This window comes from Eriocheir sinensis, chromosome 28 (assembly GCF_024679095.1).
Source record: "Eriocheir sinensis breed Jianghai 21 chromosome 28, ASM2467909v1, whole genome shotgun sequence".
Lineage (NCBI taxonomy): Eukaryota > Metazoa > Arthropoda > Malacostraca > Decapoda > Varunidae > Eriocheir > Eriocheir sinensis.
This window is the reverse complement of record NC_066536.1, coordinates 9619979-9642084: the sequence shown is the minus strand read 5'-3', so window position 1 is coordinate 9642084 and position 22106 is coordinate 9619979. Positions and strand designations below refer to the sequence as shown.

The 22106-nt window shown below is 44.7% G+C and overlaps 2 protein-coding genes across 2 annotated transcripts in view; one reads left to right on the top strand and one right to left on the bottom strand.

Annotated features, from left to right (window-relative positions):
• LOC127004491 (serine/threonine-protein phosphatase alpha-2 isoform-like) overlaps positions 1–22106 on the top strand; it is a 99385-nt gene that overhangs the window by 22480 nt on the left and 54799 nt on the right. The window lies entirely within an intron of this gene.
• On the bottom strand, positions 13567–19633 carry LOC127004702 (carboxypeptidase Q-like). Its single transcript, XM_050872792.1, has 9 exons — positions 19078–19633; positions 18405–18514; positions 18154–18304; positions 17708–17954; positions 16937–17104; positions 16640–16758; positions 14946–15110; positions 13961–14024; positions 13567–13736 (listed from the first exon to the last, which is right to left on the bottom strand). Exons 1-9 carry the CDS (start codon positions 19411–19413, stop codon positions 13567–13569), a joined length of 1530 nt encoding a protein of 509 aa, XP_050728749.1. The 5' UTR covers positions 19414–19633.

Sequence of the window (22106 nt, the reverse complement as noted above, 5' to 3'; positions counted from 1 at the left end):
AATTGGGGGGAAGAAGAGAAAAATGGAAGAAGGATAGTCTGAGTGGGATGCAAGGAGAAAGGAAAAATCGACTGTGTTTGCGGAAAAGAAGGAGAGTGTTCTAAGTGAGAGGAGGGAGGAGGGAAGAAATGGTTTGGTGGGAAGCCGGAAGGATTAGGGTTGAGCTGAGTGCACAAGGCGTTGAAGCGGACAAACAGAAAACAAGAAGGCATGGTGGGCTGGGAGAGTGGGAAAAAGAAAGGCATGAAGGGATAGTAGGGTGGGTAGGAGTGGCGGTGGATGGTTGAGTGGGCGGGAGTGAAGCAGGGGTTGGGAGAGTCGTCACCTGTGGCTTGGCGGGCACGTGCACCACCCAGCGATAAGGAAGCGAATGCAAGGGTTAAGGTCAAAGTCAAACCTTTACCTTTACATATTATATTTACTTTATCATATATATATATATATATATATATATATATATATATATATATATATATATATATATATATATATATATATATATATATATATATATATATATATATATATATATATATATATATATATATATATATATATATATATATATATATATATATATATATATATATATATATATATATATATATATATATATATATATATATATATATATATATATATATATATATATATATATATATATATATATATATATATATATATATATATATATATATATATATATATATATATATATATATATATATATATATATATATATATATATATATATATATATATATATATATATATATATATATATATATATATATATATATATATATTACTAACATTTCTAAGTAAGTGCACCAGGACCTGGTGCATATTGCTACTTCCACAGTCATGAGTGGGTTGAATGTGATCATTTTTATTTTTTTTCGACCGATAATTAACAATGAAAGCGAGGTTCGCAACGTATGTCCCCAACCTCCTCCCTCCCTTGTTGTGTTATTTCATTATTTAAACCATTTACCAGAGCAACACGAGCAAGAACAACACTCCACAAGCAGCAACCCGTCCTGGGCAGGTGTGAGGCGGGTTGTTAATCATTGTTTATGTTCATGGAGAGCAAGGAAAGAAAACAAACGAGCACGGCCTGCTCCCACCCACTTTTACGTGCCCTTGTCGCTGCTCAGGACATTTTACAGTTTCACACGAATAAAGTCACTGAAAAGAAGGCAGATTGAAACACAAATGTTTTTGGTCTGTGTGCATGTGTGGAAACCCTTAAGAAATACACGCCGTAACAAATGTAAGTAAACACTGTAAAATGTAAGATTAGTATGTGGAAACAATGAAGGGGATGTATAGTGAATGGAAGTCATAAAGGATAGAAAAAAATGACCGAAGCCGTAAAGATTAGAAGTGGAGGCAATATGAACCGTGTCTATAAGGAACACGGAATCCTGATTCAATTGCATCGAAATAAGAAAGAGCAATTTAATATTTAAGCTTAATGAATAAGTTCATTCAACTGAAACGCTCCAGAGAACAGCCATTACTTAACAATAAGTCCTCAAAACTTAAAATTCAGTAAATCAACAACAAATTATACTGGTCATCCTTCATCTCCAGAATTGATTAAAACCTTTTTCTGAATAACAAATTACCGCTAACATTTATCATCCTTGTGCGCTCAATATGATAAAAATAAACAAATGGGTCAACAGGACGATATTTAATTAGGATAGTGAAGGAGGGATTTTCAATGCTGTTTATTCGTAGTGGGCAGCATGATACTCGTGGCCCCTCTCCCTCCCTCTGCTAAGTCGCCAGCTCTCGACAAAAGGTTCAATAAATGCAATGTTGCTCTACAAAGAAGCACGTTTGATTCATTCATTAGTAAAAGTAAGTATAAAAGCAGTCATTAAAAGAAATAAATCTTAGACCAACATTTACTAACACACAGGATTAGTGTATTCAAGAGCGATATTCCTCCCATTGTCATCAGAATTGGTGACGTGAATTAGGGATCGAGCAGCGCGAGGTAACAGAAAAGGGAGCGGGTGGCTATAATAGACACCTGCCCGGCCGCTCAATACCTGGGCGGCGGCGGCACCTCAGCGCCCGCCCGCAGCCCGTGTTTGTGTTGCGGCTGACTAATGCGGCGATACGTTGCATCTGAAATATAAACGTTATTCGAATTACTATGTAGAGAGAGAAAGAGAGGTGCATGTAGTGAATAGAAAATGACAATAAAACAGTTGAAAATAGGAACGTAATTGAAGGACACACTATTACACATTTATTTTCATCATTTCATTTAGGTCAGAATAAGAGTGACGATGAGGGAGTCACGTGAATGAATCGTGATTGTATTGAGTTCAGAAGTCGCGGAACTGATTGGCTTCGTTAACTTTTATCGCGCGTCGCTCATGAGGCCGAACTCTCGTATGTAGTACAAGTGTGTCACGTGAAGATTAAAACTCTTCCCTTTTCTCTATTCCTTCCATCCCCTTACATCCTCTCCTCGTCGCTCTCCTCTTATGTGTATCCCTGTAGTATTTGCCTTCTCCCCCTCTCCTTTCCTGTAACTCCACATCTTCATTTTTCTTCCTTCCTCCCTTACTCCTCCTGTTTCACGTGAAGAATAAAAAATCGCTCCCTTCTTTAGCTTCCTTCCATCCCCTTATCTCCTCTCCTCGTTTCCCTTCTCTTATGTGTACCCTTGTAGTATTCGCGTTCTTACCTTCTCTCTCTCTTCCTCTAACTTCACGTCTTCCTCTTCCTCCTCCTCCTCCTCCTCCTCCTCCTGCTGCTGCTACTTCGTCGTCGGCATCATCCTCATTATTTTCCTCAATATCGCCATCATCATTATCTTCCCCACCCTCAAGACATTCACTCTCATCTTTTCCACCTTTCTTTATGTATTAGCCATTTCTTCTGAGTTTATATCGCCTTCTCATGCACTTCGTTTCTTCTTCATATGTTCTTCAATTTGCGTTTCTCTCTCATTCCGTCTCTTCCCTTTCTGCCCTCTAGTCGTCTTTCATTTATCTTTCTTTTCTCCCTCTTTCACTTCCCCGTACCGTCTTTTCCCCTTGAAACCTACTGCCGCCTCCACAATCCCTTCCTTTCCTTTCCCTCCGCCCTCACACACCCATCACACTCCCCTGGCAGCTAGTAGAGGGGAAGTAAGGCAAGCTCTGTCCACTCTTGAAGAGGTCAGCAGTATTGGGGGAACAAATAAGTCACCCCTGTAACCTGTATTTCATTCCGTTCTCCATGACCTGTTGTAGCGCCGTGTTTAAAAATTATTCATCTGTCGGAAACGGGAGTGTGGGCTGACAGTAAGCGGCTGGAATTCGTACCCTGGATGCGGTAAGAAAGCATTTAAAGTACTGCCGAGTGTAAGTGAGATAGCAAGTGGAGTGAATGGCCTCGGGGTGTTAGGTACGAACATTCGCGTATGAGCCACGCACCTGAGAAACAGCTCACTTCAGACGCACCTGCTTAGCGCCTCAGCCGCCTTCGCCGGGGATAACAGCCGTGCCACCGAAACGACTGCCGAGCGCCATTAACAACCCGCTATTGTGTGATCACTCCACCTCAGTTTTCCTTTTGTGGGCGGGAGTGACGCAGACAGCGAGGTCTTAACCTGTTCTCTATGTCCCGCCCGGTACTAACAGCGGCTTCTGTGCGTCATTACAAAAGGAAAACGCAACAGAGAAGTCCCTGCGTTCGCGTCCTCCGCCACCCGCGTGTAATTGTGGCAGTCGTTGTTTATGTTCGCCTCAACTGTCTGAAATATTTGCCTTCCCGGGATTTTGGCGATAACGCGGGCCCTCTAAACTCTTTCCGCGACTCTCTTTGAAAGGAAAACGAGGCAGCGGTAGTTTACCCTCGCATCCTGTACTGTAAACGGCCCCGAGAAAGGTATAGCATGAGAGAGAATCCGCCAGCCAGACCGATAAATGATACGATACGGCCGAGGAGAAAGCAGCATTACCGCTTCCCTCAGTCCCGGGTTGGAAGAATAGGAGAGGGAGGAGGAAGGTTCTCAGATGACTCTTGGACACCAACAGCACTCGGGAAAGCATTAAGGGCCGCGCAAAGGGACAACCAGGAGCTTATAGATTCCGTTTGCTGGGGAAAATGTATATACACGATTTAAGAAGAATGGTTGCCTCTCTTCCTCTTCCTCCTTTCCCTGCCGCCTCCTTCCCTCCCCTCGTCCTTCCATCACCCTTTTTTTCTTCCGCTGCCTGGCTGGGGGATCTTTTGTGTTTAGGTCGTAGTTTCCTCCACTTCCCCTCTCCGTCTCTCTCCCTCCCCCTTTGCCGCCACTCCTGCCAGACACCAATCCATTCCCTCTCTAACAAACTGCCCGCCGCGCTCCCTCTCAATGAATGGACGGACCGATATACCGATATTTCTCTCACTAACTGCTTCGCCTGCATGCTGGAGCCCGAGGATCTGTCGAAGGCTCCTCTGCACTATTGTTTTGGGAGGTTCTCGGGACGGTCTCTCTCTCTGTCTCTGTCTCTGTTTCTCTGTTTCGCTCCGTGGGTCTCTCTCTCTCTCTCTCTCTCTCTCTCTCTCTCTCTCTCTCTCTCTCTCTCTCTCTCTCTCTCTCCCTACCCCCCCACCCCACCCCACCCCTTCTTCTCCTGCTGCGCCAAACACTCCCTGCCTCGAGGCGACAACACAGATCAGAACACAACTTTTCAGGTCTTCTCCTCCAAGTTGTTGTGTTGTCTTGGGCGATTCTTTTATTTATTTCTCACTCATTTCTCAGGCGATTTATTCCGTTTCTTCTTTAATGTCTCGCGCCCTGAGTCACGCCTGTGTTGTTGTGGAGTTCAGTTGTAAATCAGAGGAGGATGAAAGTTAAGTTTAAAGTTTGTATTCTTTCCCCATAATGTTAACTTTGCGTGGTCTAATGACACTTGGATGCATTTCCCAGTGATGCATAGATCTCGAGTATGAGCATAATTTTCACGATATAAATGCCGTAAATTCTGAAGTTTTTTTTCTATTCGTTTTTGGTCACTCTATATACTAAAGATAAAAATAGGCTTGGCTACGAACATCACACATTTGATAGTTAACGAGAAAACAAATCTAGTTATTTTTTCCTTGTGTAGTTTACACATATACCAAGTGTAATTAAAACGAAAGAAAGATCATTTACCGAGTAGAGGTTATTGTAAGAAACTTTTGCAACTCGTTTAATCTTGATATATTTAATGTCAGTCCCAAAACAGATCCAGTTTTGCTCAGTAGCTATCACATTTTATCTACGTTTTGATTGGTGAGTTCGATCCTCAACACAGAGACAGTGAGGAATCCAAACCCGACCACCTCAGGAAACTTCTACCGTCATAAACAATACGATAAAGTCCAATCTAAATCTGGCTCTTTGGTGGACGAGGCTATGTAGACAGCAATGTCGATGTCCACCGATTTGAGGCGCCGCTGTCGTCTGGCTTCTTTTTTCCTTTTATACAACACGCAGTTATACAACAAGAGTATTAATGACCCTGTTCCGAAAGAGACAGCTTCGTTTTGTAGAACAAGCGTTGAGAGCAACAGATGGAAAACTTAACTGACCGGGAAAAAGAGGGAAAGGAGGCAGAGAGGAAGACCGCGACAGAAATACATGGACGAATTGGTCATACTATTAAGGGAAAGTGAGACGCCGCCTAGTTTGATAAGAAAGGCAGTAAATGGAGGAAAAAAACGTCCCATAGTCTTGGTTCAACGTCTGAGATAATGTGGGAATTTCGTAACGTAACCTCCTCCTCTTCCTCCTTCTCTTTTCCATTTCCACTTTATCTTTTCCCTTTTTTTCATATATATCATCCCTTCCGACATTTCTCCTTATTTACCTATCCCACTGCTTTCCTTTATTTTCACCCCCCACCCCACCCATTCCCATCCCTTTTCTCTCGTTTCCCCTTCTTCATCCCTTACCCACTCGTCTTTTCTGCTTTCCCTCCTCTACTTTTTCTCCTTCTTCACCTTCCCTAATCTTTATGCACATGAAGTATTTCCTCGGGGTCTTCCTGCTTCCCATGCCCGACCGTGTACCAACGCCCTTGTTAGCTATAGTATAAACCAGTAAATCAGCGTTTTTCCCCAAGCTAATGAAGGCGTCCGGTGCAGGTGAATTATGTGATGCTGTAATTGTTTCAGCCGCGCTCTAAGAAGAAAAATAACTCATGGCCAAGAGTAAATTAAAGTCAAGGGAAAGCGGCGGCGGCCAGAGAGGACGTGGGAGAACGAGGCGTGAGGAACGAGGGGACACGGGGCCAAAATGTTGAGGAAATATGTTCTCGTGTGTCTCCGAGTGTTTGGGGAGGTGAAAAGAGAGATGGCCGTAGAGAGAGAGAGAGAGAGAGAGAGAGAGAGAGAGAGAGAGAGGTCAAACAGTCAAAATAAGGGAGAAAATGATAAGAGGGGAGAAAAAGGGAAAAAAATCAAACACGTTGTTTCTCCGCGCACCTAACCCCCCTCCATCCCCCACCGGCATCAGGGCCCCCGAAGAGATGGTCAACAAGTCTCAAAGGGATCAAAGGACCACCTCCCACAGAATCCTATAATTGCTGATGTTTATCTCTGACAAGAAACTTTCCTCAAGCTCCCTTTCACAAATAATCTCGCCAACTTGATTAAGCGCCTCCCCCTTATCATTCCCCCTCTGTCCCCTAACGTTTCCTTCCTCCCTTGCGTCCCCTCACCATAGTTTTCTTTTTGTACTTTTCTTTCCTCTTCTCTTTCCTTCCCCTCTTCCCCTTTCCTCCATTTCCTTCCATCCTCGAATCAACTCACCATATTTTTTTTCTACTTCTACTTTCCTCCTCCTCCTCTTCCCTCTTCCTTTTATCTCCCCTTCTTCCCCTTTTCCTAATTTCTTTCCATTCTCGCGTCCCTCTCTATATATACTTCTTTTCTACTTCTCTTTCCTACTCTTCTTCCTTTTCCTCTCCTTCTTCCGTTTTCCTCCATTTCCTTTCTTCCTCGCGTCCCCTCACCAAAGTTTTTTCTTCTATTTCTCTTTCCTCCTCTTTTTTTCCCTTTTTCCTCCATTTCCCTCCTTTCTCGTGTCCCCTCACCGTAGTTTTACCTCATCGTTTTTTCTTATTTTTCCTTTCTCTTTCATTAACATTTCCTTTTTTTCCTTATCCCTTTCCCATTTCCCCTCACCATGTTTTATTTTTGTTTTTCAACCTCTTCCTATTTTTCTTCTTATTTTCCATTTTCACCTTATCTTTTCCCTGTTTTTTCTTTCCTCTTCCCCTTCCGACATTCGTCTTCATTTATCTTTTTCCTTATCCCACTGTTTCCCTTCCTTTTTCACTTCCCTCCCCCATTCCTATCCTTTTTTTTCTCTCGTTTCCCCTTTTTTATCCTTAATCCACTCGTCTTTTGTGTTCTCCCTCCCCTAATTTCTTTCCTTCTTCACCTTCCCCTTGTTTCTGTCCCCTTATACCCTCCCCTTACATACGTTTCCCTTTTCTTTCCTTCCTTTTCCTTCCTCTTCCCCAGTCCCTTCCCCTTTACTCACATTCCTTATCACTTGTTTACCTCCTCGAATAAGTGTCTGGTCTCATCACCCGCTGGATTCGCGATCGCCACCCAGTTACCCTCCTTCAGTTCGATCTTGTTCCCGTCAATTCAAGCTTGTTACCCGTCGGTCCTATCTTATTCTTCGTCAGTTCGGATCCATTAGTCGAACACTTTCACCCGCCACTTCGAACACTCACCCGTCAGTTCAATAATTTTTCTCCTTTAACTCGTTCGTTGCAATGAACTAAAGCGAGATTTTTGTGTGGTCAGAGTTACGGGAAACCTTACTCTTTTTTCTCTGTTTTTTGTTGCTTGTTATTCATTCATTTAGTACCTTATTTGCTTATTCATTCGTGCATTGTTTATTTATTTGTTCACTCATGCCTTACCATTTTTGGGGTGGGGAGAATATGAAAATTGAGTTAAACGTATGGTCGGCAGTGGAGAGGTGTGCATCATGGTGGTGGTGGTGGTGGTGGTGTGGAGTTGGTGGTGTTGGTCTCCTGTGCATTTCGGAGAGAGATGAATGGCTCGCCAGTCTGAGTGGGAGAGGAAGAGAGATGAGGATGTGGGGGAGTGGGAAAAGAGGGACGAGGGAAGCAGAAAGAGAAGTGGGGGCTGTAGTAGTGGTAGTGATCGCAGTAGTCGTAGTAGTAGTAGTAATCGCAGTGGTAGTAGAAGTAGTAGTAGAGACGAAGAATTTATGATAATGAATGAAAGAAAGAGCTGTTTAGTGGAAGAAAAAGAAGAATGAATGAGATTAAAATATATCTTAAAAATCAAGGAGAATGGAAGGAATAGAAGAAAGAAGAAGGATGGTGAAGGAAAATGGAAACTGAAGAATCGGAGGAGAAGGAGAGAAAAAGAAAAATACGAGAGGAGCAATGGAGAAGTTACTGAAGATGAGGAAGGAGGAAAACTTAGTAAGAGGAGATGGAGGAGAAGAGAAAAGGAGAAGAAAGAGATGGAAGAAGAGGAATGGGAGTAGAAAAAAAGTGTTAGAGGTAGTGGAAGTAGTAATAGTAGTAATAATAGGAAGAAGATAGTTTCAAGCGGAGGGGGATAAAGGAGAGCGAGGAGGAGGATGAGCATAAAGCAAGCAACTCAACTTCGTAGTCTCTCATTCACCAAACATATAGGAATTATTAGCCCGGCGTATCCGTCAGTCTTTGAAACGGTCCGAAAAGCCCAAAACGCCCGTGGTAAAGCGAGATAGCACGAGAGAGAGAGAGAGAGAGAGAGAGAGAGAGAGAGAGAGAGAGAGAGACTTGGGAGAATTTATTCCACTCTTAAATCCTTCCTCGGCAGAATTGGATGGTTGTCTTGAGGAAAACTTTACACATTGGAAAAGTCGGAACAAGGAACACTTCAGCTTTACCATTAAACCTAGGGAAAATAATGAAAATGCCTACACAAACACCTACTTCGCCTCATTTTTTTTTTCTTTTCAGGCCGTTACTACGCAGACCACACATAAGCCTGATGTGTGGCTTTGGGTCTGCCGCGCCACCCACTTCCCTCCTTCACGCTCCATAACCCGCTTCACTCTTCCCCATAATCTCAGCCATTACCTCCCCCCGCCTCCCCACAGCCTCTCCTCAAACTTCCCTCGGTCTACCTCACTCCCCAGACGTCCAATCTCATCGCGTCCGCCCCTAATCTCACAATCTGGCCGAATTCCGACCGTCCCAGGAGCGAGATCTTACTTTAGTTCTCGCCATTCCTATGATGATGCTCTGCTAGAATTTCCACATTCCGGAGATGAGACGTTAGTTTGATTCCCTCGTCCCTGGGGGAACGGAAGCGAGGCAGAGCTTGAGATTCTCAGATTTAATGGAGTTATTGCTGCTCTGATTTGTTTCGCTTCGACATACTCCTTGCCGTTCATACTGCAAAGATTGCTTTGGCGAAAACTCTCTTAATATTTTCGCCAGTGCTTGTTGCTGTGCCTGGTCCACGAGAGAGATGGAACGCGACCAGTGCGCCGCGGTGGTGAGCGCCTGGCGACGGTAACGAATCATTGAGAGGCCCTGTGTACCAGTGGTGTATACATGGATGCTTACACGTATTGACGTGTACCGCTGAAAGGGAAGCAGCCATCGAGTGACATTATCAAAAGTTCTTACAAAGAGAAACACTTGGCAGAAGACCGTTAGCTCTTGTTTATGTGTGGGAGTCTCGCTGCAGAGCTCTACATGGATTCGCATTAATAGGAGCAGATGTAGAAAAAAATAATAAGAATTGCAATACGTTTTTTTTACTGAATACAGTCTCTAGGAAATATTCCAGTGTAACAAAATAAAATCCTAATAAAAATAAAAATTCTTACCAGAGTCGAAAGAAAATGCGAACGTATAAAACAGGTAAAAGAAAAAGAGAAAAGGGCCGAAAAATGTTCGGTCTCCCTCCAAAGTCAGAAGCGTTGATTGCAACACCTGATGAATTCCTACACAGGTGTGGCTACGGCCCCCACGTGTCAGCAACGGCAAGGCTGATGCTGCAGACGTAATCACGATGTAATCTGCAGGCTACATCCGAACGGAACTCACCCCAGACACAAGATTTCCCCTTTTCTTCTCAACCAATATTCCATCCCTATCATCTGTTCGCTTCACCTCCCTTTCATTTCATTCTCTCTCTCTCTCTCTCTCTCTCTCTCTCTCTCTCTCTCTCTCTCTCTCTCTCTCTCTCTCTCTCTCTCTCTCTCATGTCTCTTTCCATCCCGTATTAACGCCACGCCCTCCTTTGATCTTCCTTACATACATGCCTTGTAATTTTTCCTCGTCCCTTTCCGTTTTCTCTGATTTCCACTTCTCTTCGTCTGTGTCCCTTTCATCACTACCACTCGCATCCCATCTCTCCCTCCTTTCCTCCCTACATCTTACCATCCTTTGATCTCTATCCTTCCCCCGTTTCTCCCCACCCTTCTCTCGCCTTTAATTCCATTTCGTTATATTGGGTCAAACGTTAAGTAAGAAATCACTCTTAAGCAATAAAGATGAGAGGAAATAGGATCACTTCTACGTCTTTGTGAGAGAGAGAGAGAGAGAGAGAGAGAGAGAGAGAGAGAGAGAGAGAGAGAGAGGAAACAGAAAAGAAAACGAAAGGAAGGTCACTGAACCCCCTTGTTGTTACTCTTCCTGAAATACAATTTAGATAAAGTCGCTGTTGTACGTGAGGTGTAGTACGGGGCGGGCGAGTGAGAGATCGAGGTGTTAGGTGCAAGGGGACAGGGAGAGGGACATGGACTGAGCTAAGGATGAAGGGAAATTGGAAAAGGGATTGAGGGAGGGGAACTGGCTGGACTTGATAAGGCGATAACTCGTCGGGGAGGAGACGGTAGAGAGAGGGTGGCCGGGCCTGCTAAGTTGAGAGAGAGAGAGAGAGAGAGAGAGAGAGAGAGAGAGAGAGAGAGAGAGAGAGAGAGAGAGAGAGAGAGAGAGAGAGAGAGAGAGATTGTTATACCTAAGGGAAATCGATTCACCTCACCTCTGATTATATAAAAAAAAAGTAATACTGGAATAACTCAAGAAGGAGGAGGACGAGGAGGAAGCTCAGGTTTGATTATATAGACGCCTCTCCCCCGCATTCCTTCGTTAGTGACGCCGTTGCTCCCAAGTTACATTATTAGCCAAGCGCAGGTCGACAAGGGGCCACGCTGATGTTTACTGGATGTTTACGGAGAAGTGCGAGAGCACGTGTGGCTGGATCTCTCTCTCTCTCTCTCTCTCTCTCTCTCTCTCTCTCTCATTTATAGCTGAATTATTGCCATTATCTGCTGTTCTGGATTCCTTGCACGAATTTTGTTGTTAATTAGGTGTCAATTCCTTATACCAGAGCCTTTTTTCCTTGCCTGAAAGAGAGAGAGAGAGAGAGAGAGAGAGAGAGAGAGAGAGAGAGAGAGCATAAATGAATAAGGTCCTTTTGTCCAGTCTCCTCATTTCCTCCTTCTTTCAACTTCTTTTTCTTTATTCCTTCCACACTCGTCATTTATTTTGTTCTTTTGTAATGTGCGGAGCTAATAATTATTACGTAGGTTCCATTGTCATTGTTTTTCATAAGTTTTCCTTCCCATTAATGTGAAAATAAACACACACACACACACACAGTCACACACAGTCACACACACTTCGAAGTTAAACATATTGACACAAAGAAAAAATATGTCAAAAGAATTGGAGAAAGTGAAAAAAATGGTGGCAAGGAGGAAGGACAAGTAAAATATGGAGTCATGAACGCAGAGAAAACTTGAAAGCGAACTGGAAAGAGACAGAGAAATATGGGGTCGGTGAGTCACGTAAAAAGGCGTATGTATCTCACTCGCGTGGTAAATCAGCGGTCATTCCACCCGGGTGTGATGCCTAATGAGGCGGCCGGAGGGTTAATGAGGCGATTGTGTGTGTTTTCCTGCGATCAGAGAGAGAGAGAGAGAGAGAGAGAGAGAGAGTTATGGAAGCTTAGCCGTCATGTGGAACTGATTGCTATTGATGGTCGTTGATGGCAATGGCGGTGTAATCAAATGAGCATGATTGGTATTTAAACTAATAAATATAAAAAAATGAAGAAATCGGTCGTTTAAAAATTTGAAAGTATTGGGCTTTAAACAGCTTCAGTGTAAAGTAGAATTGTGGCTTTGTATACTAATTGCTTTGAACATTTTGAAGAAACAAGCAGAAGTCGTGAATCGGCCAGAGAAGAAAAGAGTGCAGGAGGGCTGGGCAGTGATAGTGAGGCAGGCGGCGGCTGAAGGGTATCACGGCGTAAAGTGGGCCCCGATGGAAGCTATTTCGACGCAATTTGTGTTGGCGTGGGTGTGTAGGCATGATGGTGGTGGGGTGGCCCTGCACGGGGAAGTAGGGGCTGGATGTAGCTTAGAACGGGAAAGGTTCCACTGTAGATGTTTGGTGTTTTCTAAGCCCCGTGTATTTTCTGCTTAAGTAATGAGTAATTCAAAACCATCGCCAAGGCAGTAGTTAACAAATTGACACATTAAATAACAGATAAAGTGCAATCAGGCTAAGTGTAAAGTGTGAATTAAGACCGTGTGGAGGTAAAGAAGGAAAAGAGGAAAGACAGGAAAAGGTTGGATTAAATAAAAGCCACTCTAAATTTCTTGAACTCTTTGCACTGTTTAATGATGATAAAACTAATGGTAATAATAATTAATAATAGAGTATATAATGATAAACTGCGATATTTGATGATGAAGTTACCTCTAAAATCTGTAGGAGGTCGTTTTCTGTGGTGGTTGAGGTGGTGTTTGGCGGAGACACTGTTCCAAATGTTAAGTCCACCCCAGAACTGCATCAGAACTAAGAAGCAAATATGATGTAGATATAAACCTGGTGTATGTACTCCTAACAGTAGTTTTGGAGCCCTGCATCTGTAGGTTATCTGTCATGGTTGACGTTACATGTTCGTCCAGTAACAGAAACAGTGCAGGCATCACTTTATTGTTGGTTATTTTGAAAACAAGTTATATTCTTTTTTTAATTATTAGTAAAAAAAAATGGCACTTTTTATATAGATCACAAAAGTTGAAACGAAGTCCTTCCTTTACGTGATTCCCGTTGGCTGGATGCGGAGCCAGTGTCTGGTGGCTGGGGGATTCGTTATTCCTAGGCAAACACTTCTCTCTACGACACAGATTAAATAGGTATGCATTCTTGGCGTAAAGCTTCCAAGACACTTGCAGCACCAGCGATGGGCAGGGACTTGTCAGAGAGAGCTAGGCCGTCACTGCGCGGGGCTGCAGGCTGTTGCTGCTGCTGTTTCTGTCTATCTCCAGGTGATGTCCTGGCTGACATCTATATTCTACACTATACCGTGGGGGGGCAGAGACACGCCAGACCTCGTCGACAGACCGACTCGGTCGGCTATTTCGCCGATCGATAATAGTCGGTTTGTCGGCGGCCTACCTACCGCCGGGCCCATTAGCCGTAGCCCCCTGCTCCCCGAGGAGGAGGATTTTTTTCTCTAACGGGCCGTCTTCGGACAAGGGCCCGTTCCCCTAGTGATACTAGGGGTAAATCTTTAACAACAACAACCGTGGGGGAGCCGATCCTCCATGTCCGCCATGACGTAGGTGACGGAGGTCCAGAGGGCGAGGCAGCGGTCCAGGGCGTCGGGGTCCAGCACTGTGAGGGTGTCGCCGTGGGAGTGGTGGTACCAAAAGTATCGTTCGTTGTCGTTAAGAAGGCCGCCTGGCGGAGAGGAAAGGGGTCACCGCGGCGCCGGGTGGAAGCAGTTGTTTCCGTAAGATATTCATGGAGAGCAGTGTGTTCGTTAATGTTGATTGGATTATTCAAAATATGAATTTGCAAGTGATAGAAAATATGGTTGACTCAAAATCTTCACTAAATGTGTCAAGAATGATGGCAGGTCATGACAGGTGGAGCTCCATGCACCGCCTGAGTTGTTGCCTCACCTGTCGGAACGCCCAGCTGCTGCCACACCTTTATGTCGGGGCCGCCCTTCATAGGACTCGTCACCTTGGGGAAGGGAAGGGAGAAGGGCTTAGGTCTGCCTGAACACGTCATCACATGATTTTTCATTGAAAACTGGCACGAAAATTGTTTCATCGTGACCTTTCATAGTTTACGCTATTTTAACGTCTCCCTGGACTGTTTTTCCGGCAAATGATCTGAATCACGCCAGAGTCATCGTCCTGGTGCACGTGGCAATATACAATTTGTGTTTCGTAATGAGTAACGTGCTTCGAGGGCGCGGCGATAGATGGTAACAGTTATGAGCACCTCGCCTGCATTGTGTCTTCAAATGTATTGTTACTTTCTCCACCAACAGTTTCCTGACAAAAAGCCTGACGCCAACACACCTGCTCTGGGGCTGTGGTTGCCTGTTGACGGGGAAGCTTATGAATCAACGTTGTCAAAAAACTAACGAAGTCCAGAGGGAGTTGATCCAAAATGTGTGGAGGTCTAGGTGATTGGTGGGACGCTTTCGCTGATGAAAGGGATTAAATGCTATAGTGAAGTGATTGCGAGGGGAGGCGAGAGGCTGAATATGATGAAGAAAAGAGTATTTTTGCTGAGAGTAACTGCATAGACATGTGATTCCATTAAGCATACATCAAAGCATCTTGCGTTTTAGAGAAGTGATGTGTTTGAAAGTCTTCATACTCATCTTGAAGTATACAGTAAAGGAAGTACACTTGAAACTTTGACAGCTAGGCGATGCAGAAATTTAGAAACGTCACACGTTAAGAGTTGGCAATATTTAACTTTTTTAAGATAAAAAATCGTTAATGAATTAATGTAGCGAATGGTATTACACAGAAAACTATTGACAAAACATACCGTATTCGAAGTTAGTGTAGAAACGAAAACAGAAGAGAGAGTGCATGAGTGTCATCACATTAAAGCACAACAAGCCTCCCTTGGTGAACACAGTACCTGTGTGGCGTTGATGCGGTGGAGTAGCCTCAGCACCTCCCTCAGCAAGCAGGTGGCTTCGGGGGTGCCGGAGAAGGAGATCCCCTGAGGCGTGAAGGTGCCAGAGTCCGACTCGAGTATCAACTGGAAGTTGTGATGGTCGTGTTTGTGTCGTTGGAAGTAGTCCTGTAGGAAGGCATAGACGTGTGTAATGCTGGCATGGCATGTGTTGGAGAGAACAGGAAGGTGGCAAGGGTTACCTAAAGTGTTTGGTAAGAAAATCTCAGTCTCTTTGAACTGAAAGGTAGAAGGGGATTTGTGATTTTCATAAGGGGAAAGAGAATAAGTGAAGTAAAAGGGAAAAAAGGTGGGAGGTTGGGGTAGTGCTCTGATAGTGGGTAAGTTAAATGTATCTGTTTTATCGCAAGACTCCATAACACTCCATAATCCATACAGGCTAGCCAGATCATATGATGACAACCGATGTGGCAGGCGCTATTAATTAACAAAGAAAAATGAACAGTTATTAGACGATAAAGAGAGAGGCAAATCTTAGATATTGGTACATAAATTAGGACACGTGAAAATAATACACGAATACAAACTAAAGCTACGAAGATAGGCTTACGGCAAGCTATAGATGACCCAAGGGCATTTCTACTCAACAGGACTAAGATGGAGAAAAGTGTGACATTTAGACCAGCAAATGGGGAGCCACTTAAAAATACGGACTCCAGTTTATCATATAACGATACTATAAGAACCAGATCAGGTATTCATGGAGGATGAAAATTCGAAGCTGTACGATGCTAGTATATATAGCCTGAAAAACTGGACATCAAGAAGATACAAGTGTTAATGGAAAAGCTGTACATCTAAAAGGGGGAACGGAAAGACTAGGGTCGCCTTGACAATGAGAAGAAAGGAAGGATAACAGTGAGAAGAAGGGGAAGTAATACGTTTGAGCGAGGAAGGCGGCACTATCAGTCGCTCATTGCGAGCAGGAAATGAAAAGAGGCAGACGTGTATAAAAGGACACAAAGAAAGACGAATATCTGAGTGAAGGGTGGTTTGAATATACAGTGAAGTAAAGAGTATGGCAGAAAGAGCGTAAGACAGTAATATATGAGTGAATGGTAGTGTTGATTGAAAGGAAGTAAAGTAAAGTATACCTGAGGGAGGGGGGAGAATGGTATAGCTAAAACGAAGGGTGGAAAGGAATGCAAAGGTTGTAAATTTCACGGCAATGGGGATGGAGGGAGGAACAGAAAGTAAGACAGGCGTACTCGAGTGAAGAGGGTGCACCAGGAAGTGGGTCAAGGTAGGTCAGGGTACATCAAAAAGGAACTTTTTGTCATCGCTACTTAACCTGCCAGATATGGTGGACTGATTATGCTGATTACACACATACCCGCTGAGTACTTTGTCCCGCATGTGTGTGTGTGTGTGTGTGTGTGTGTGTGTAGTTTTGTCTGATTCTGTGTCTTTATATGAATGACTGCATATCCACCAGTGTTTCTTATTCTGTTATATGCGTGAGGTAATTTTAGCCAGGCGACGAGACAGGCAATCAGTTTGAAATACAGATCTCCACTAACAGACAAGCGTACAGCAACAGTCACATCCCAGAAAGTAGCCCACACCAACAACATAAGCCTCCCCAAACCCAACGCCTCTCAAGAGAATCAGAAACCCAACCAGCCAGACGTTCATACAGTCGAGCCGATGCGTCCCTGTTCCTCGGCGGTCCACAGCACGGTCCTCACAGTGCGCCGCGGCCTCAGCCCCAGCCTCCGCAGCACCACCGGCGCCGCCCATGATACCATGACGCCGCCTGTTGGGGTGACGCGGATGAAGGAGAGGAGAGTTAGCAAGGAGGGTTGTCAGGCTATAGTGATATTCTTTGAAATATTGGTCACAAAAAAAAAAGGTAATTTCTTCACAAATACTAGACGGTGGGAGGCACTAATTTCTAGCACTGTCCAGAGGCTTAACTACACCCTCACTCTCACCTCCGTCGTCCATGGCTCCCTCGCCCACGTCCCAGGCGTCGATGTGGGCGGACACCAGCACTGTCTCGTTGGGTTTCTGTGTTCCCCGAAGCTCCAGCACGGTGTTCCGCGAGGTGGTGTTCTTGGACGTCTTGGCGTGCATCTTCAGCTTTACCGTGATCATTTGACCTGGGGAACAATGGGTTGTTTATTAACTCCGCCAAGAACAAGGACCCCTGCATCTCGACGGGGGGAAGGTCCCACTAGCCCCTCTTTATATTTTCGGGGATGATTCAGATGCGGCGCCCTCCCGCAGGACCAGGACCGGTATTAACCTTCGGAGGGCTCTACGTGCGGGCTCCATGAGCTTCTTGGAGGATCACCGACTGACTTAACTAACGAATGAGCTCAGAAGGCTGAAGGTGGAGATAGAGGGACCCTCTGAGACGAGGAGACCTGACTGGGTCTAGATCAGAAGTGGAGGGTACAACGTGTACTGGTCCGGCATGAACAATGGTGCCCGTCTTAAGGGGGTAGCTATAGGCATCTCAAGTCATCTGTAGCTAATTTATGATTGAGGTCACTCAGGTTGATGAATTTTATGAAATGAGTGAAAACTTGTTCTCCATTGTCACGATGTTCTAATTGTGTTTTAGTTATTTTTCATATAATGAAGAATTGGTTGTTTAGGTTCATTCACGATGTGAAAGTCATCTCTTGATTCTTTTGACAAACCTCAAGCTGAAACAGCATCATAAGGTTCACATCCACCGGGGAGCAACAGTACTGTACCTTTGTCCTGCATCCTCTGCATCATGCTGGCGTCCTCAACGGTGATGCACGCCACTGGGATCTTGGCCTCAGTGTCGTACTGCTGCTGGCCCGTGTGGGGGCTATCGATGGAGAAGGGCGTTATTGACTTGACAAGCGCCCCCACAGCCCCGTACTTGACCGCCTGCGACGCTCCATGTTTTCTGTACTTGACGGCATCGAAGTAGTTGACCCATGGAGAGTTGAACACTACTATTCTGCCAGTAGCCTGTGTGGAGGAGGAGCAGCTGAGACAAGAGCTTTGTTCTCGATTACCCTTGACCCTCTTGAAATGACCATTAACTCCGATTCTGACCTGTAAAAAAAAATCACCTACCATATGTCCCCAGGAATCACTCGTATGCTGCTTAATCTACATCACCCCTCTACTACACTATCACCACCACCACCACCACACCTTCACCCACTTTGGCGCTCTGCATCCTCAGCTCCTCGAAACTCTTCACCACCAGCACGGGGGCCTCGATACCTTCGGGAGGCGTGCTCACCGAGCCGCCGAGACCCATCATGTTGAGCTGTTTCACGCGCGGCTGCAGCATCCAGGCGGACTCATTGCTCCTGTCAAAAAAGAATGGCAAACAGTGAGTGTGTGTGTGTATGCAGGATAATTTACGCCACTGTACAATGTTCATTCAAAGGGGAAATCCGACTTGCTCACCTGTGCCATCGAGGCACAAGAAGGCTCTCGGCGGACACGTGGTCCAGGGCCTCGCCGCGGGACTTGTCAATTATCCAGTCAATGGCCGCCTCCAGCTCTGGCGTCCCTGTCTGTGGGCGAGAAACTGGGGGCATAAAAAAAAATTTCTGGAAGTGAAAAGCTTTATTAGACTTAGCAAAAATAAAAGGCAATTCATGTAATTTTGAGATGGAATAAGATAATTCACAGAAACTAGTGTTTGAGTGTAGGGAAGAACAGACCTAAATGTTGTGTGTTTTCCGGGTTGACTTTTAGGACCGATCATTTTGGTTTTGGAGGCGCTAAGGTGAGCATGTTCCGCCGTGAACCAGCAGGGACGGCCATTTCACGCCATGAAGACAACTGCATGAACAGTGACTACTTGCTGGGCTCATTTCATACAGCCTGCCTGTTGTGCTCTTCTATTAAATACAAATGTAAACCATATTTGCTATAGTCTGTCCTGGAGAAGTCTGTCCCGACACAGAAAGTGTTGACGTTACAAGGGTGTTCTCAAAAAATTCTGCCAGACCAAAACTCCTTGGTGACTCAATTCGTTTAGTTTATACTGAAAATCCTATCATAGGGAAGCAAGAAAGACAATACCGGAACCATTTTATTCCCTGACTCGCACATACTAACATTGTCTTCTTACCATTCTCGGACCGAAGGCGTCGATCATCTCCGCCAGGTTCCTGTACACCAGCCCCTTGAAGTCACCTGTCGTCACGTAGTCAATTATGGTATCTACTACCGACTGGTAAGACTGGATTCTCGCCGCCGCCCCCGGGGGCAGGGCGCACCCCGGAGGGCTGACGTTCACTGGCGAAGTTAGCTGTGAGTTGCCTTTTGTCCCTCTCGACGCCTCGTCTTGCACACTCGCCGTGTCTCTGGCCAGGCCGGTGTCGCCTGTTTCCACCACGTAAGCCGCGACCTGCAGGGCGAGACAGGCCACCAGAAGAAGCCTCAGACAGCCTCTTCGTGACGCCATCGGAGCTCAGCGGGGCTCATGCAGGGCCCACAGAGGCCTCGGGTAGACTGCGGCGCGTGTTGACGCCAAGACGTTATCGGATGTGGCCGAGTTATCGTAATCACCTAGTGACCCGCCTGTGCTCGGGAAGAAAAGAGTGCTACAACAGCATTGATACTAATGTATACCACCACTATAACTACCAACATTACTACAACTACAGTTTTTACTACTAGTACTACTTCTACTACTATTACTATTAATACTAATGCTACTACTACTACTACTATTAGGTACTACTAATTTTGCTACTACCACTACATATAATAATAATAATAAAACAATAATAATAATAATGATAATAATAGCAGCAACATTCATAATACCAGTAACAGTTTAATAATAATAATAATAAGTAATAAAGATAAAATGGAGAAAATAAAGTAAACGTTCACTCGGAAACATTACCGATATAACGGAAGAGGAAGCAGCCAAGGATAGGGGCACCAGCCACGCCCACCCGAGTTGCAACGTGACGGCAGCGAGGCGTGTGATTAACGATGCTGTGACTGGTGCCCCCGACCCCCGTGCTGCTGCGGCGAAGTGCCAGGTCATGTGCCAAGCAGAGCAGCCAGGATCATAGCCTTCCCACGTGCCTGACCCACATTTCGTGTTATGTTGAGTTAACTTAGTTTATTAATTAGTGGACTTATTTTTTTTAAATTCATTTGTGTGGGCTTAATTGAATTCTGCATCATGTGTCAACCAAACTGCGCTATTTTGGGCAGCGTATATTGCCTCTTAAAGGTCGAAGATACTAACTCTACCCCTAACAACAACTCTCTGAATCACACATTACTGAAAGTTACGGTGATAGAAATATATAAGGGAGATAAGAAGCGGAACCTTCGGATGTCCCTGCAAGGAAGGAACACGAAAAAATAACGCACCACAAGCAAGACAAGTCTGGATTCGTGTGAAACTAAACTTTGCCTGTGTGAAATGTTGTACAAGAGGGCGTTTCGCCATGTATATGGGATGCAACGACCTTTGACAACTTATTAGTCTGCTGACGCCATCCGTGGAAATGTTTCGTTGGTTTCGCGTCAGAATTTCGAAACTGCAGTTGACCGTGTGACAACTAACTAGATGGCGCCACTATAAACACTCGCCTGCGCCAGAACGGGCTGAGCAAACCATTAGGCCCCACCGGGAAGAAGCCTACCGGCGCAATAGGCCGCGACGTAAAAATAAATAAATAAAGTATTAAACGTTTATTTGTGTATTTCGAGAGTTTCTTGGAGACGCATAAAGTTAGGCATCTTTTTTTTTTTTTGCTCATGGTTTTAGGGCACACTTATATATTGTAATTATTGTGTTACTTTGACTTTGGTTTATTAGATACGACACACGACGTTAGTGTGTGGAGAACATTAACTGTCTCCACGCACTACTACAAGTCGCTTAAACACAACATTTTAGGTCCGTTTGCTCTGAATAAATAAAAAAAATATCAGTGTCATATTATGGAAAAGTAAAGGTCAGGAGAAAGAAAAGCAGAAAGTAGAGGTAGAAAGGAAAGAGAGTTGCGTAGTTATATTGCTGAGTGCTGATGCTCTCCAGCGTCTTTTGGTGTGTGTGGATGTGCAAGTCGATAATAGTCTTTTCAACTGCCTAAACTCTAGAGACGAACTCAGGACCTCTACGGTACGAACCATGTCAGTATTTCTATATTGTATAACTGCTCTGATTTCTCTGGAGGACCTGGCAGTTTTTTTTTCCGCATTTATATATTTTTTCTTTCATGGAAACATTGTACATGCAAATGGTGACCCCTTTTATGCCTCACTCCCTCATAGCACCCCACCTTTCCATCGCCTCACACTCCTGCTCCTGCTTTTTTCATGCACTTTTTTGTAGCTCCATGTTTGAGTTGTAAACTAAACAGCAAAACACAAATGCTAGTGGAAAAAAATATTGCACATTCACACAGTGGACACACACACACACACACACACACACACACACACACACACACGTGCGAGGGCGCGGGCGCACATAATAGGAATACCATTGATCATGCTTGGGAAACCCGCAGGCAACAAGGGAGCAGAAGGGGTTGAAGAGGAGGAGGAAACAGAAAAGTAGGCTGCTTCAGGTTCTTAAGTGAACTGCTGAACAGATTTTAATACTTGCTCTAAGTATGTACAGGAATGTTCAGTTCACTTCCATTGCAAAAGAGTGACGATCAGTGTTATTCTTAAACTGGTTCATCGTTTTACACCAACTATCTCAGCAGGAATGTTGTTCCAGTATGGCAAAGTTGGGGGCATACGCTATAGTTGCGCGTGCCCGGGATGCTCATCTCCGCCGCATTGACCCTTGAGCCTGTGGTGGGAAGAGGCCATTACCACAGGACACAGGGCAGTGACATCCTAGTTACCACAGTTTACCTTCCCCAGGTTTCCCCAGGTACCCATTTATCGACCAACCCAAAAGGGAGGATGAACATCTGGGTGAGCTCCACGCCAACTGCCCGGCCCGGGATTTGAACCCAAGCCCGCGGTTTCGTAGGTAGGAACGCTAACAACTAGACCGCGGAGGCAGGAAGCTTATTCCAGTGGTGGATGACTATTCTGAAAAATAATTCTGTCAGCGTCTGCTGCAGCCCCTCACTTGTATTAATATACTTTTTTTCCTGATTATTCGGTTAG

Coding starts and splice junctions, on each gene's coding strand:
- LOC127004702 (XM_050872792.1), bottom strand. CDS start 19,413: ATGGCGTCACGAAGAGGCTGTCTGAGGCTTCTTCTGGTGGCCTGTCTC. Junction 14,025..14,945: donor ACCGCATCAACGCCACACAG/GTACTGTGTTCA, acceptor CCCTTCCCCAAG/GTGACGAGTCCTATGAAGGG. Junction 13,737..13,960: donor GCAGCTGGGCGTTCCGACAG/GTGAGGCAACAA, acceptor CCTCTCCGCCAG/GCGGCCTTCTTAACGACAAC.